This window comes from Sapajus apella, unplaced genomic scaffold (genome assembly GCF_009761245.1).
Source record: "Sapajus apella isolate SASKATOON/1434 unplaced genomic scaffold, GSC_monkey_1.0 scaffold40, whole genome shotgun sequence".
Lineage (NCBI taxonomy): Eukaryota > Metazoa > Chordata > Mammalia > Primates > Cebidae > Sapajus > Sapajus apella.
The window spans coordinates 9,603,672-9,619,746 of record NW_022436980.1 but is presented as its reverse complement, the minus strand read 5'-3'; the positions used below and the strand labels follow the sequence as shown (position 1 = coordinate 9,619,746).

Genomic DNA, 16,075 nt, shown 5'->3' with positions numbered 1-16,075 from the left:
TAAGATGGGAGTGTTATGTTCTACATTTGTGAATATGTCCTTTTCTCCTTTTAGTTCTGTCAGTTTTTCATATATTTTTGTAGCTCTCTTACTGAATGTGTACACATTTAGGATTGTAATGTCTTCTTGATAAACTGATCCTTTTATCATTTATGAAAGATCCTTTTTATTTCTGGTAATTTTCTGTCCTAAAGTTACTTTGTCTGATATTACTATAGCTACTCTGGTTTTCAAACTTTTTTTGATGATTTGTGCATAGTGTGTGTTTTTCCATCCCTTTGCTTTTAACCAATACATTTCTTACATATTTACAATGATTTTCATATTGGTCATATATAGTTGGATATTGTCTTGTTTATTGCCATTTTTACTTAACTTATCTATTGCTGCGGTTGGGCTTAAGTCCATCATCTTGTTATTTGTCTTCTGTTTGTCCCACTGGATCTTTGTCTTTTTTTTTTTTTTCACTTTTTCTGCCTTCTTTTAATTTAGCTGAGTGATTTGGTATTTTTAAATCCAGTCTATTGAATTATTAGGTTTACCACTTTGTTATTACTGTTATTGTTATCTAGAGTTTAGCATACACATTTTTAACATATTACTATCTACCTTAATATCACATACTACTACTTCATATATATTGGATGAATTTTAATATACATTTCAGTTTCTTTCCTTTTTTCCTTATCATCTTATGCATTTTATTTCTCCCTATGTTATAAACCCGACAATACATTATTGCTATTTTTGTTTTAAACCATAATGTATCTTTTTAAAAATTGTACAAACTGATAAAGTTATGTTTGGAGTCCATTTTCTTCAACCTGAATAACTTTTCCATAACAATTTGTATAGTACAGATATACTGATAAGACAGTTTTTCCTTTATTTCACTTTTTTCTTAGATGAAGTTTCATTCTTGTTTCCCAGGCTGGAGTGCAATGTCACGGTCTCAGTTCACTGCAACCTACACCTCCCAGGTTCATGTGATTCTTCTGCCTCAGCCTCCCAAGTAGCTAGGATTACAGGCACCCGCCACCATGCTCGGCTTATTTTTTCGTATTTTTGGTAGAGATGGGGTTTCACTATTTTGGCCAGGCTGGACTCGAACTCCTAACCTCACGTGATCCGCCCACCTTGGCCTCCCAAAGTGCTGGGATTACAGGCATGAGCCACCATGCCTAGCCTATTTTTGAAGATTTTGTGGGATATAGAATTATAGGTTTTTTTCTTTCTCATTCATCACTTTAAAATGGTAGTTGTATTGTCTTTTATACTCCTTTTTTCTTCTAGTGAGAAGCCAGTGATAATGCTTTATTCTCTGATTGTATTATGTCTTCTTATTCCCTCTAGCTACATCTTTGCTATCCTCTTTATTGTTACTTTTTAGCAATTATATTTTGAAAGGTGTTGGAGTGGCTTTCTTTATGTTTATCCTTGTGGGGGTTCATTGAGCTTCACAGAATTGTAGGTTTATATATTTCATATAATTTGGAAAATTTTGGCAGTTCTTTAAATATTGTAGTTTTTCCTTCCTTCTGTGATTCCAGTTATACAAATGGTAGACTTTTTTGATGTTATCTCACAGATTACTAAGGCCATATTCAATTTTTTCAGCCTTTTTTCCCTCTGTTCTTTTGTATTGATAGTTTCTGCCTTTAAGTATAGTGATTTTTTCTTCTGCAGTGTCTACTCTGCTACTAAGGCCATCCAGTAACTTTTTCCTTTTCAGATATTGTATTTTTTTCTAGCTCTAAAGTTGTCTTTGATTCTTTTTTGTAGTTGTGAGCACTCATGTTGTGTTCATGTTTTCCTTTATAGCCTTAAACATATTTATAATAGCCATTTTAAAGATTTAATCTGCTAATTCCATCGTATCTGTCATGTTATGCTTTGAATATCCCCTCTAAACCTCCTGTTGAAATTTAATTGCTCTTGTAGTACTGTTGATCTAATCACCTTCTGCCTTCATTAATAGATTAATGCCATTATCTTGGAAGTGGGTTAGTTATCTCCAGATTCCAGCCCCACTTTTCTCTCTGCATTACGTGCTTGCTTGGACTTCTGCTTTCCATCATAGAATGATATAACATGAAGGCCTTTGCCAGATAGTAGCACCTTGATATTGAACTTCCCAGCCTTCATGAGCCAAATAAACTTATATTGTTTACAAATTACCCAGTCTGTGGTATTCTGTTATAGCAACACAAAATAGACTAAGACATGTTATTTCTGGATTTAGTTTCTACATACTTATTTTTTTCCCCATTTTTTTTTTTAATCATGGTCAGTACATTTTTTTTTGAGACAGAGTTTTGCTCTATTGCCAGGCTGGAGTGCAGTGGTTGGATCTCTGCTCACTGCAGCCTCCGCAAGCAATTCTTCTGCTTCAGCCTCCCAAGACTACAGCGTGTGCCACCACGCGCAGCTAATCTTTGTATTTTTAGTAGAGACAGGGTTTCACCATGTTGACCAGGATGGTCTCAATCTCTTCACATCGTGATCCGCCCGCCTTGGCCTCCCTAAGTGCTGGGATTACAGGCGTGAGCCATTGTACCCAGCCGGTTAGTATATTTTAATTGGATGCTGGACATTGTGAATGTTATGTTTTCAATTGTTTGAATTTTACTCTTACTTCTTAATAAGAATTCAGTTATTTTCTGGAAATCAGTTAATTTACTTCAAGATCAACCTCATCTTCTGGAAGTTTGTTTTTAAGATTTATTAGGATGGTTCTAGAATAGCCTATCTTCTAAAGCTACTTTAGCCTTCTAAGATGTGAATCTGGGTCTCTGCTGGATGTCTCATATGTTCAATGAGGATTTTCTACTTCAGCTGGTTGGATCATAAGTGTCACTCAACTCTAATAAAGTTCTGGTAATTGTTAAGATAACAGCTCCCTAGCAAATTTTCTTTCTCCAACAGTTATTCTTTGCTCTGTGCACACCCAGCATAGTATTCAACCAAGGAAACTCTCATGCAGATTTCTGGAGCTTTATCTATGCATATCTTTCTCTTTTTCAGGACCCTGTCCCACACATTTCAGGCACCTCAACTTTCCTGAATGCCGAACTCTGTTTCCTCAGTTCAGCAAGATCCTGTGCTCTTCTTGAATTTTTCTCTTCTTATGCCACCAAAAAAAAAGTTATCAAAAGATAACACATGTGCATGTGTGTGTGTGTGTGTGCACGCGCATGTGTGCATATATTTTGTGTGTATGTATTTTTCCATTCTCTGGGATCCCAATCCTATACAACATAGTTGTCCAGTGTCTGAAAACTGTCTTTTTATATATGTTGTCCAATTTTCTATTAGTTTATGACAAGAAGGTTAGTCTGGTATTAGTTCTTCATCATGACTGGAAGCAGAAGTAAAAATGTATCACTTGTCAGTATAAGGAAGAAGGATTAGGGCAAGGTATGTCAATCAAATGAAATCTTTTACAATGCCATGTGGAGTTAAAAGAAGAAGAGAGGGAAAATGCCAACAGATAAATGCAGAACATCTTGTAGAAAATAAACCAGGGCAATAAGTAGGAAGGTCGTAGAACAAAGACTCAGCTCAGAGAAAATGACTAGGTTTTTTTATGATCCAGTAATTCCAGAAATCTCTCTGTTTAGCATTGAATGAAAAATAATTTCAACAAAAATCCTCAGTATTAATCTCAAGTTCTGGTGGGTGAGTAAAGAAAAGAGAGACAATTCCCTTGGTCAACAGTGGAATTAGGAGGATAACAGAAGCACAAATAGAGGTAAACTAAAAAGGAAAAAGTAGTGTAAAATGTTGTATGATAACTTGGGTTCAGAGTTTCTTGACAGACATAAGAGAGCAGTATATAGTAATTTGTTCCTTTTTTCTAAGACATGACACAGGAGTTCAGGAAGAATCAAAGTAATTAAGTAATAATTATTCATGCATTCTTCATATAATCTACTCTCTCCTTAAAAAACAGTGAGTGCACATTAAAATATTTAATTATGTCTAGTATGTGGTAATGGAAAATTACCCAGGGATGTGACAGGGAAGCTGGGAAACTGCTTGAATTGGAAGGCAGCAGTGGAGGACAGACCAGTTATACGTCAGGTGTGAGGTAGGGTGCTTAGTGTATCTTCACTCACAGCCATAGGAACTGAAGGAAGAGGGATGGTCCTTCATCAGAAAGGTTGTGAGTTTAAAGTATTTTGTCAACGTAAGGTTTTCAGAGGTAAGTTAAGGGCCTTTGAAAATGTAGGAAGTTGAAGTTTTAAAAGATTACTGTTTCATTTCATTTTTAAGATAGGAGAAGCTCAAACATGCTTGTATTCCAGGAGGAAAGAATCAGTGGCGAGAAAAGAGAGTTGCAAGATAAGGAAATGATATGGAAATTCTTGAAGGTGTGGGAGTGATTTGCTGAAGTGAGGAGAAAAGCCAAAAAAGAGTGAGATGGAGGCATAAGATGAGTCATCTTTGTGAACATCCAGGTCCCTCAAAATGACCCAAACAGAATGCAGAAGAGTAATCTACATGCCAAAGTCCTTGATGGGAAGGCGATTGTGACTATACAGGTGGTCACTAGAAGGAATTCTGCTCTCTAGGTTTAAGAAAATCCTGGAAGAGGTACTTATCAGTTGGTGATAGCAATTGGCGATAAGGGGCTAGGGAAAAGTGTGAGAAGGTAGGAGAGTGTGTTTTAAAAATATCATTGTTTAAGGTTTACAGATTGCAGTGAGTTAGGGTAAAAGAGAAGTATAGTTCTAAGGAAGGAAGTACAGAGCTTTGGGGATGAAATTATGAAAGAAAATAGAAGATTAAAGAGACTTAAATTTGGCACCAGGAACATTGGTTCCAAATGGAACTGTAGCTTGAAGGTTTTTCACTGCCAGAGCCAGGAGAGTGTTTAGGGTTATTTTATGCCCTGTGACAATAGCAACTTGAAACCTTAGTTCCGTCATCAGTGAGAATAAACCTTAATTCTGAAAGCTCTGCTGGTGGGATTTTAAGGTATTATCTACATGGAAACAGGATGAAATCTAATACATACTACAGAGGAGAGGCTCTGGTTTATTTGTTGGCTCAGAGAAGGTACTAAGATAAATAAGATTCCATATTCAAGATAGTCAACTAGATGCAGCAAGGAGGAACATCTGCTGCTGAGAGACAAGAACATTGGGAAGGCTAGCACACTCCTAGAAAATCTTAAGAGGGAAGGAATTGAGAGTGGATGGAGGGAGGAGGCTGGGACTGGGCTGAAGGGAGAGGAAGCTGGGAACTCCGCACAGGGTGGCTGAGCACCAGGACTTGTTTCTAACCCCCAGTGACTCCTGGTGAAGAGGTAGGAGTGGCTCACTCTTGCCTTGGACCTCTGGGATCCTAGCAGGAGGAGAACCATGTCCTCCACAGACCCTTGAGCTGGTAGGAAAAGCTGCTTCAAGAGGTGACAGGGACAGCACCCCAGCCTGTATGGAAACCAGAGGGCTTGGTGTGGGAATAGATACAGTGGGGCATGGCCAAGGGTGCTCATTTCTCAAGACTTGCCATGATCCCCTAGGAAACTTTAGCCTTAGGGCGACTGTTGTATCTGGACAGAGCAGGACAATCTTGCCCTTGGGATGGGGCTGGTCTGATCTGAATGCTCTCCTCTCTTCCGGCCTCTCCCAGTCTGGCTGCGCCTGCTTGCCACACAACTTTGAATACCCAACCAGGGTGCTTCCTGAGGCCTGCATAATAGCTCCTTTACCAGCAGACTGTGCCCAGCTGTCGCAGACCTCCAGCAGACTGGCCTCCACTGACATGCACCAGGCTACCCACAGCCTCTCTTCACCACATTGCCAGGACACACTCATGCCCCACGACTCCCCTACTTCCTTGCCAGTGCACACACACAGAGCTCGCCTCCCCCACTGGCACACACGTGACAACAACAACAACAAAAAAAACTTCAGGCCAATATCCTTGATGAACATAGATGCAAAAATTCTCAACAAAATACTAGCAAACAAAATCCACCAGGAAATCAAAAAACTAATCCACCACAATCTACTAGGCTTTATTCCTGGGATGCAAAGTTGGTTCAATATAATGGAACTCAATAAATGTGATTCATCACATAAAACAGAACTAAAAACAAAAACCACATGATCACCTCGATGGATACAGAAAAGGCTTTTGATGAAAATCAACATTGCTTCATGTTAAAAACCCTCAACAAACTAGGTATTGAAGGACCATACTTAAAAATATTATAATAAGAGTCATCTATGATAATCATAACCCACAGTCAACATCCTGGAGTTTGAGACTGCAGCGAGCCATGATTGTACCACTACTCTCCAGCCTGAGTGATGGAAAAAGACTCTGTCTTTACAGAAAAACAACAAAAATTAAGCATACCCTTACCATACAATCTAGCAAATCACACTCCTCAACATTTACCCATATGATGTGAAAACATGTTCATACAAAACCTGCGCCTGAATGTTTATTAGCAGCTCAATTCATAATTTCCAAAACTTGGAAGTAACCAATATGCAAGTGAATGAATAAATTAGTATATCCAGACAATGGAATGTTATTTAGTGCTAAAAAGAAATAAGCCATCAAGCTATGAAAAGACATGGGACGATGTTAAATGCATATTACAGAGTGAAAGAAACCAATTTGAAAAAGCTACATACTGAATGATTTCAACTATATGATACTGTGGAAAAAGCAAAACTATGGAGACTGTAAGAAGGTAAGTTATTGCAATGGGTTGGGTGGGTAGGGAGGATGGCGGAACACAGGAGATTTTCAGGCCAGTGAAATTATTCTGTGTGATACTACAAGAGTAGATCCATATCATGATCCATGTGTTAAAACCCAAATAAGGTACAACACTAAGAGTGAACTCTAATGTAAACTATAAACTTAAGGTGATGATGTGTGAAAATGTACCTCAGTAACATATGTATGTACCACTGTGGTACAAGCATGTTCATAGTTGTGGAGTTTGTGGGATGGGGGCAGGGGATATGTGGGAATTATTTGTATGTTCCACTGAACTTTTCTATAAACTTAAAACCCCTAAAAAATAAAATTGGTTAAATAAAAAGAGAAGCTAGTATATACAACATTTCAGGTGGTCTGTGGATTGACAGAGCACATACTCATCTGTCATTAGATTAAGTTCCTTATGTATTGAGCCAATGTCACAAATCTTGTCAGAGATTACATAGCCACACAGTGTAGAAACAGATACATAATGCTTTCCATAGCCCCGCTTCCCTAATGCAGAACCTTTTCTAGGGTGTGTTGGGTCCTTGTCTCCATATACAATTTTATTAAATGTTGTATTACAAAAGTAACAATGATTTAATGATGAAGATTCAGAATATGGGATAGAGAAGAGGAACTTATCCATTCATTTATTGTCTAGTCAGTGCATGTGAAGTTTCCAGGCACCACTTTTTCCTGTTCAGTTTTGAGAACTTTCCTTCTTGTCCTTTATTGTCAAATGTACCACTTCTGGCTATTTTTTATAATCTTCTACCATGAGAAAAAGGCAGCAGTGTTATTATTCATAAAGCTATGGCTCTTTAAAATCTGTTTGTATTGAAGCAGAATAGACAGATTTTTTTACTTCTGTAGTTCCCAAATACTATTAACTTAATATTTGCTATATTGTTACTTATGACACTGCATTGTTGGCTTCCAGGACTTGAAACTTGTTACCACATTTAACAGGTGATGACCAAATGCAGGTCTTAACCCAGGGTTGTCAGCAAAGTGTGAATGATAATTTATCTTCTGGTTGTGTTAAATTTGCCATTTGGAATTTTAGAGCATAAACAGAACAGCACATCTTCTAACCAAATATTCCCTTGAACTCTTGAAACCATAAACACTGTGTTTCTACAATATGCTCCCTTCCAGTGTTGACTGTACCCCTGCTTTCCCTCACACTACCATGAAGAGTAGGCAAGGACCATGTTATTATCAGAGGGTATGTTCAAGATCTCTTTTCCTTTTTTTTAACGTTTCCACATGATTGTACTACTATTAAGGAATAGAAACGACCACCAGAAATCTTTGGTTGCCCTCCATTTGGTAGCTATTATTTACTTCTTGGAAGCCAAAGTTGCTCAGAACATCACTTAAATTGCTTTTCTCTTCTATAAGTGTCAGACTTGGAATTTAAGTCATACTGTTAGACATGAGGGACTGCTGAAGCAAATGATATGAGCAGACTGTGGCATGTCTGTCAGAGGTTCCTTGATGCTGATAAAAGCGGTAGTGGGGTTATGATGACTTCTACTGACTTGTTCTAAAAATCAACACAAATATATTTAGGTTTTATTATTGTAATAAAGGGAAACTTGAAGTGGGAGAAAATGAGTTTATAAATCAGTTTTTTAAAAGACATCCAGATACCACTTTTAAAAAAATGGATTAACACTTTTAGTGGCTTAAAAACCTCATACCCACCCCCTCTACATGGAAGAAGAATAATAAACAGCAAAGAAACAAATGAAAATGCTGATTTTAATATAAGATTTTTTTCCTAAGTGTATTTTCCTGTGAGCACGACCAGCGACGTAATTCCTGAGGCCCAGTGCAAAATGAAAATGCCAGGCTCCATGTTCAAAAATTAAAGCTGTCAAGATGGCATTATGAGGTACCTAGATTGGAGGGGTGAATGAGAGATTCATCTTTACCGAGTCATGGCCTCCAGATACCTGCCGTATGCACCATGACTCTGGGCATGTGCTGTTGAACCAATGCCCAGGCATCTGCCTAAGCCAAGGACAGCAGTAGTCACTGGAGAGGGGATAGCAAGGGGGATACCAGATAGGACCTGGGACAGCAAGATGGGGAAGTGGTGCCCGAGAACCAACTGAAGACAGAGAGCAGGAGGCAGGGATGCCTGTGAGCCTAGCCTACAAGTCTCTGAAGCATGCTCTTTTGTCTCATTAGACCACTTATAAAACAGAAATTAACAGTAAAATTATTAAGAAATCTTAGATGGCAACTGCAAAGTATTAAAACATTAAACCCCAGTGGCCCTGTATGACTGGCCCTGCCTTGGACTTTTACCAATGTGTACTGCTAATATCACCTGATCATATGGGAAGCACTGTAGAATTATGCTGACCATGAAAGGAGGAGTGAACGTATCACATAATTTATAATATAGATAACGTTGACATAAGATATCAAGAATTGATAAATAGTTTAGATTCCAATAAATTCATTAGTGAACTATTCTTATTGCACAAACCCAAACTAAGGTAGGGGGATGGAGGAGGATGACTATCTTAGTCTGTTCAGGCTTCTGTAACAAAACACCATAAACTAGGTAGCTAACAACAGAAATTTATTTCTTATACTTCTGGAGGCTGGTAAGTCCAAGATCAAGATGTCAGCAGATTTAGTATCTGGCAGGGGTTTTATTTCTGATAGATGGCTGTCTTCACACTGTAACTTAATAAGGAAGGGAAGAACTCTAGTTTCCTCAGTCCCTTAGAAGGGTACTGCTCCCATTTAAGACAGATCCACCCTTATATCCTATTCACCTCCTAGGAGCCCCACCTTTTGATACTATCACATTGCCATTAGGTTTCACCATATGAATTGTAGGAGCACACAAACATTTAGACCATTAGCAATGACTAAAAAAGGCTCACTACTTACTGGAGCTGAAAGTTACAGACATTAGGGACTATAAAACAAGATAGTCATGATGTGTGCTGTAATAGAGATAAAACAAGAACAACAGGAAAACTAGGAGTAAAGAGATTAACTTTGACAGGGACTGTGGACAAGCCCTTTGAATAAAATGACTTTAGTCAGGCCATGATGGATAGGTAGAATTTCTATTCCCAAATATTTGTCCTTCCAAACTAAAAGGGACAGTATGAGCAAAGATTGTGAAATGCAGAGCTTGTTGACAGATGCCTACATGTGGAGACATTCAGGCATTATTTTATTATATTGAAGGAACATCTATTTTCCAGACACTAAAATGAAAGCAGGGACATAAAAATACAGAATTTGGAATTAGACAAAGCCACATTGGAGTTGCTATTTACCACTTACCAGTTGTGTGACTGGAGATAACTTGCTTAACTAAGCCTCAGTCATCTGTAAAATAAAGATAGCAGTTTTGTAGAAGTATTGTACATATGAGGATTAGCTGATACAATGTTTGTAAAACACTTCGACCAGCACTCTCAATCTGGGAAAGGAGAAAAGCAAATAGACTTATAATTGTGATAATAAATGCTATGAAGGCACAAAAAAGAGTGGCTCTGTCTGCTTGAGGGTGTTGTGCAAGGCTTCATGAAAGAGATGATATTAGAACTGAAGTCTGAAGGGTAAGTCATGTGTTTGCAAGCTGAGGAAAACTGAAAAAATTTCTTCTTAGGGTGAGGTTTGAAAATGAACTCACTTTATAATCTGTGTGGGGTGAGGGTAGGGATAGGGATGGAAGAGTAGCAAGCAAGAAAAAGATGATCATATATCCTTTAAATCTATGTATAAAGACAAAAAATAATGTCTCATTACCACCCCCAAACCACTTTTACCTGATTTGAAATACCGGACTCTTCTACTAAGAAAAGACAGGAGACCTTCTGTGGTGAGCTCTCCCTCATATAAGACGTAAACAAGTTTGCATGACAACTTCTGAGGCAGATGTTGTCGTTATTTTCTTCCTTTTTTTTTTTTTGTTATTGTTGGTTTTTTGTTTTTTGAGACAGTCTTGCTTGCTCTGTAGCCCAGGCTGGAGTGCAGTGGCACGATCTTGGCTCATTGTAACCTCTGCTTCCCGGATTCAAACAATTCTTCTGCCTCAGCCTCCTGAATAGCTGGGATTGCGGGTGTGTACCACCACGCCCAGCTAATTTTTTATTTTTTATTTTTAGAGATGGGATTTCACCATGTTGGCCGGGCTGGTCTCGAACTCCTGGTCTCAAGTGATCCATCCACCTTGGCCTCTCAAATTGCTGGGATTACAGGCAAGAGAGAGACACTGTGCCCGGCTCTATATTTTCTTCTTTCCGGAAGTCATGAGCCAGGAAAGAGTAAGTGAAACTTTTAAAAAATATAGTTGTTTTTCTTACTCTTGTGGAACATTTTGCTTAGTTGGTAGACATTTATAACAAGAAATGATTGGCTCTTTTAAAAATAGGAATCCTAGTGGCTGATATGTTTTGTCATGTGTTTTAAAGTGCATGTCTTTTTGTGTCTTCTTCCAGCCTGAACACTTGCCTTTGCAGACTCAGTTCAAAGAAAGTGAAGCTGGCAGTCTTCAGCACTCTGTAAGTAACCATGTTGTGGGTATCAGCCCGGGTGGAGCTAGTAGCTAACATGCTTATTAAAATATCATTTAATTGTATACAAGTTCATTTTGTTCATCTTTCCCCTATTTGAGTGTCTCTGCTAAGATTTAGTAAACTCCTTGAGCTTGTTTACTCTTAGAAGTAATCAAGTTTTATGAAACCCATAACCAGGCAGAAGAGTCTGCACCAGAGACACCACAGAACATCATGGGGGGTTCATTTTATAAGTGCTAGCTGAGGCCCAAGGTCAAGCCAGAAGGAAAGGTCAAGACATTTGGCAGATGTTTTCAGTTTTGTCAGGCATATGTTCAAATGCCAGTTCATTTTGCTGTGTCCTTTCCCCGGTTCCCCAGAGTTAAGACGAGGTTTCTTTTGTTTGGTTGGTTAAATTCTCTGTATATCTCATATATTCATTTCAAGCTTGAGCCTTGCTTGAGAGACTCCTGAGGTTTATAACCCCAGTCTTCTGCAGGTTACCTTAACTGATAGCAACTCCAAATTTCAAAACCTGAAACTGATCTCAGTCCCCCTTAGTCACAATTTTGTATTTGGGAGCTGCTACTTTTCTGATTCAGGATATTATAAGCAACAAATGACTGGAAAATATAAGTTGTTGAACTTTACCTTGTCATTTAATAGTTTTTGGAGTAATGAGTCAGGGACACTAAACTGTAATGAATTTGTTCTTGCCTGTTTTTACCAGTGCTAGGAAAATGCAAACAGCTGTTCTGCTAATGTAAGCAATGTTTGAATTTTTAGAATGTACTAAATAGCAGGAGTTTTGACTATGAAGATGAGAATCCAGTTGGGGAAGATGGCAGTCAGCAGACGTACCCTCTTTACAATCAGATGTGCTACCAAGACCGGAGCCCTAGCAAACATCATCAAAACGATGCTAAGAGAATCTACATCAACCCACAAGAACATTATGTGTGATTTTTCTCTTTTTCCAATGAGCATTCTAACAAATGTTTATTCTTAGATTGGGGAGAGAGACTGAGGCCAATAGTTATTTAATTGTCTCTCATATAGAACAGTCCCACTCTAAGGGTATTGGAAGTCTTAATGAACGACACAAAGCCAATAGCAAATTTCTTGTCTTCATTAAGGGTTTCTTAACCACCAGCTGTGTTTGTGAACTTGACTCTAGCTTTGTGTGTTTCTGTGCCAATGGTGTTTAACTACTAACATTTGCCCTACAATGGCATTTTCATTTAACAGTACAGCATCTGCCTGTGATAACTGCAGTGATTCTCCAGAAAGAAAGGCCCCAGCTGGTACTATTAACTTTGTTGGGTCTCAGGCATGCTAGCCTGTTCATCTGTAATTCACACGGGCATGAAAATGAGTTCAGAATCTATTTCACTAATTATTTAGTTGGGATTTGGATTTCCCTGACATATTTAATACAATTACAATACCTGAGGAAAGAGGCAAAGTTTGTTCTTCATCCAAATAGCAGCAAAATGCAGTTGAAAACTTGGAGCCTGCTGGTTGCTTTTAAACCCTCATGTTATTATGATATATATTCCTTGTTGATCACTGATGTCCCGAGGGATACATACCTCTTGCTGTTATATCTGCCTACTCTTGACTAGCTGTGTATAACAAAGGTTCTTCTATTGCTTTGTCATTCTTCCTACAGTCCTGCTCTTTGCTAGCTAGATTAGCCTATTTTGCACCTATTAAATTCTAAAAACCTTGTTTAAATGGTGTACAGCTTTTAACCTTGTTCTTCTTTCTCTAGTATTTTACATGACAGGCTCAGCTTTCACTTCTGAAATTTCTTTCAAACCAATCCCAGCCACAGTCTTTACCTCCCCCTCTGCATTCTTCAGATCACTTATCATCCATGTTTTATCTACCTCAGAAAAGCCTGCTGGAAAGTTACCATGAAATAACTTCTGCTCTTAAAAGCAGGTGAAAATTTTGAAAACTTAAAAGGCACTTCAATATGGCATGTTTGTTAAACCCACATGTTCTTTATCCCTTCTCCTGCTTTACCTGGTCACCGAGAGTCAAGAGGTGCTAAAAAGTAAACATAATGACTTATCTACCATGGTACCCTGTACACTGTAGTGCCTGTAAATGTCTGTCTTGAGTTTTCTCATCTCCCTTTGCTAACTTTCCTTCCCTGAGATTGACAGTAGTAGTTACAATGAGGTGATTAAAGAGCAGAGGTGGAAGGAACACAGTTTCACATGAATGTCCATCACTTCCTCACATCTTAAGAAAAGCATCTTACTGTGTGTTCTGGAAGATTAGAGGTGTGTCAAATATATAGAAAATGCTACAAACTCTGCATATATTAGGAAAGAGTGTATATTTGCAACCTAAACTTCAAGGGTAGAGGAGAATGTTAGCACAGATTTCTAATGAGATGCCAAAGATACATTACGATTTATATTGTGCTGGCTCTAGTTCTTTGTCTGTTTCTTTCTTTTTTTTTTTTTTTTTTTTTTTAGTTGCCATGCTTTATCAAATTATCCAGGTAGTTTTACAGCAGAAATATTTTCTCCCCCATTTACCTGAGTGACTAACAACTCTGGGAGAAAGGATGCTTAAATTCCAACTCAATGCTTTAGCTAGGTAACTAGCAATGTTAAAGTCTATAGCTGTAAGGATCAAAGGGTGAATTCCAAGGATGCTCATTGCTACTGTGCTACCTCAGAGTAGGAGTTTACGGCCCTTTGTAGCAAAGAATATATTCAACTTTATTATTTGGAAGACCAACACTGAATTAGTGTAACTGAAGGTATAGGAATCCTGGCAATTGTTTTCCAATAGGATGATGGCTGTGATCAGAGCTCTCCTTGACAAGGAAGTGTTTCATAAACCCTGGATGTTATGGAGGCAATAATGTGGTGCACCAGCTCCTTTAGAAAGCTTTAGAAATGTCAGTGCCTTACATGTTGGCGATAGTTTCCAGGGTCCTGCTGGCAAGTGAATTGTTGAATTAGTTTCACAAAAGCATACCATAGACCCAGGGGAGTGGCTGTCTTCATTTGCATAAGAGAAAGGAATTTGGAAACACTGGTTCTCAGGAGCCCTGTGGCCTGTCTTCAGCGCCCTCCTTCTCATGAGGAGCTTTCTGTCTACCTTTTAAAATTCTCAGTGTAGTTATGAAAAAGAAATTGCAGGATGTAGTCTCACCTCTCCTGAAGCCACTGAGTTCAATATCTACTTTGCCTTTGCGTCACCTGTGATACTTCTTTAACTAACTGGTAGATCATATAGCTCTTGGCCCTTTACACAGGTCACGTAAGTTCTATAAGCTGATCCTGGTGTCTTCCATTTGTTCTCTCTAAAAACTGGGCTAAATAGAAAGCAGCTTTAAAAGGGTTTGATCAGCCAGCCCTCTCTTCAAAAGTTGCCATCCAAAATTAGCCTGTTGATCTCTAAATTTGGAGACTAGACTACTTGACAATGCCATTTAAATTTGGAAATTAGATTCTTAAAGGTCAGTGATTGAGGTTTAGGGTTATAATCCACAGCTGATATTAGATACTCTTCCCATAACTTGTTTACTAAAACACTGTGAAACATAAATCCCCAGAGTGCTTATCTACTTATGGTTGCAGCTTTGCATTTCTGGGTGGGGTGTGCATGCTCACCTTAAACACACAGCATTTATTGCCTACTTTGTAGGTAGCCCAAGCTCCAGGAGTGTGCATTGTTGCTACAGTAGCAGATCACATTGTTCTTTGCACACCACACTAAGAACAGAGCATGCACACCACCTACAATTAGCTTGATGTAATGGTATAAGAAGTCCATGTTCTTTGGGGCATGTAATATAGAATTCTTACTGGGCCAGGCTTTTATGTACATAATAGATACTTAAGAAATGTGCTGAAAACTAAATGAACGGGTTTCCCCATTACTTTCCTACGGCCTTGTTTACTTATAGGGACAAGATAGTTTCTTCATCCTGTTATTGCAAATGATTTCCTGGAACCCCTTTCACAGTAGTCTAAAATTCACTATTTGGTTTTCCATTTATCATTCTTTTCCTGCACTATACTGGTGTTCTGGCGCTATTCTTTATATACAGTAGAGCTTTCTATTAAGCCTCATTCCCTGGAGTTTGGAAGGTAGACCATTTACCAAGTATCGAACGAACAGGTACTCCCAGCTTCACCTCTTTCTAGCCATTGAAATAGGCAAGTCACTTAACCTGTCTGGGGTATCATTTGCAACCTCTGAGAATTGTGGTGAGAGTTGAAGAAGATGATAATGAATGGGAAATTGGAGAATTGTAATTTTCCTTCAAACTGACAAATGTCTATGACTCTCTCATTGTTGCATATTGAACCTAAATGTCCAGGGCCCTCGCCAGCATTTAGAGTACTGTAGTTTCCCTAGTGATTACCAAGTGGCAAAATGAAAATTCCAGTTTGATCAAATTCACGTATAGCCAAGTGCAAGTTAGAGAAGTTCCTTTTACTGTAACAAATAATTGTCATGTGGAAAGCTCTTTATCTGAATTTTAGCTGCTTAGGCTTTAGCTAGAATTGAAAATGCATGTTACTATTACCAGTATTTGCTCTTATTTTAAAAACTGCTACTAATAACAAGTAACATTATTGAGTATATAGTATGGATTGGGTTCTAGGGCAAGTACCTCACATGAATCATCTCAAGGAGTAGAACCAGACTCCTGTTTTGCCCTCTTCCCTGGAGCTCCTGTGGGGACACACAGGCTCACACTCCCCTGCCATACAATCTTAGGGCATGGTGAGCAGCAGTTGGCTGTTACTTCTCCCAAATCTGCTTTT

General features: G+C 38.5%; 1 protein-coding gene across 3 annotated transcripts in view; it reads left to right on the top strand.

Annotated features, from left to right (window-relative positions):
• NECTIN3 (nectin cell adhesion molecule 3) overlaps nucleotides 1-15,575 on the top strand; it is a 138,416-nt gene extending 122,841 nt beyond the window's left edge. Inside the window, exons 8-9 of one of the 3 annotated variants that reach the window (XM_032299155.1) lie at nucleotides 11,214-11,276; nucleotides 12,057-15,575. In XM_032299155.1, coding sequence (XP_032155046.1) covers nucleotides 11,214-11,276; nucleotides 12,057-12,233 — 240 coding nt within the window. In that variant the 3' untranslated portion in view covers nucleotides 12,234-15,575. Of the gene's footprint in view, nucleotides 1-11,213; nucleotides 11,277-12,000; nucleotides 12,022-12,056 lie in introns of those variants that run through there. The other 2 variants (XM_032299152.1, XM_032299154.1) reach the window with 2 other exon arrangements.
• The last annotated feature ends 500 nt before the right edge of the window (nucleotides 15,576-16,075 follow it).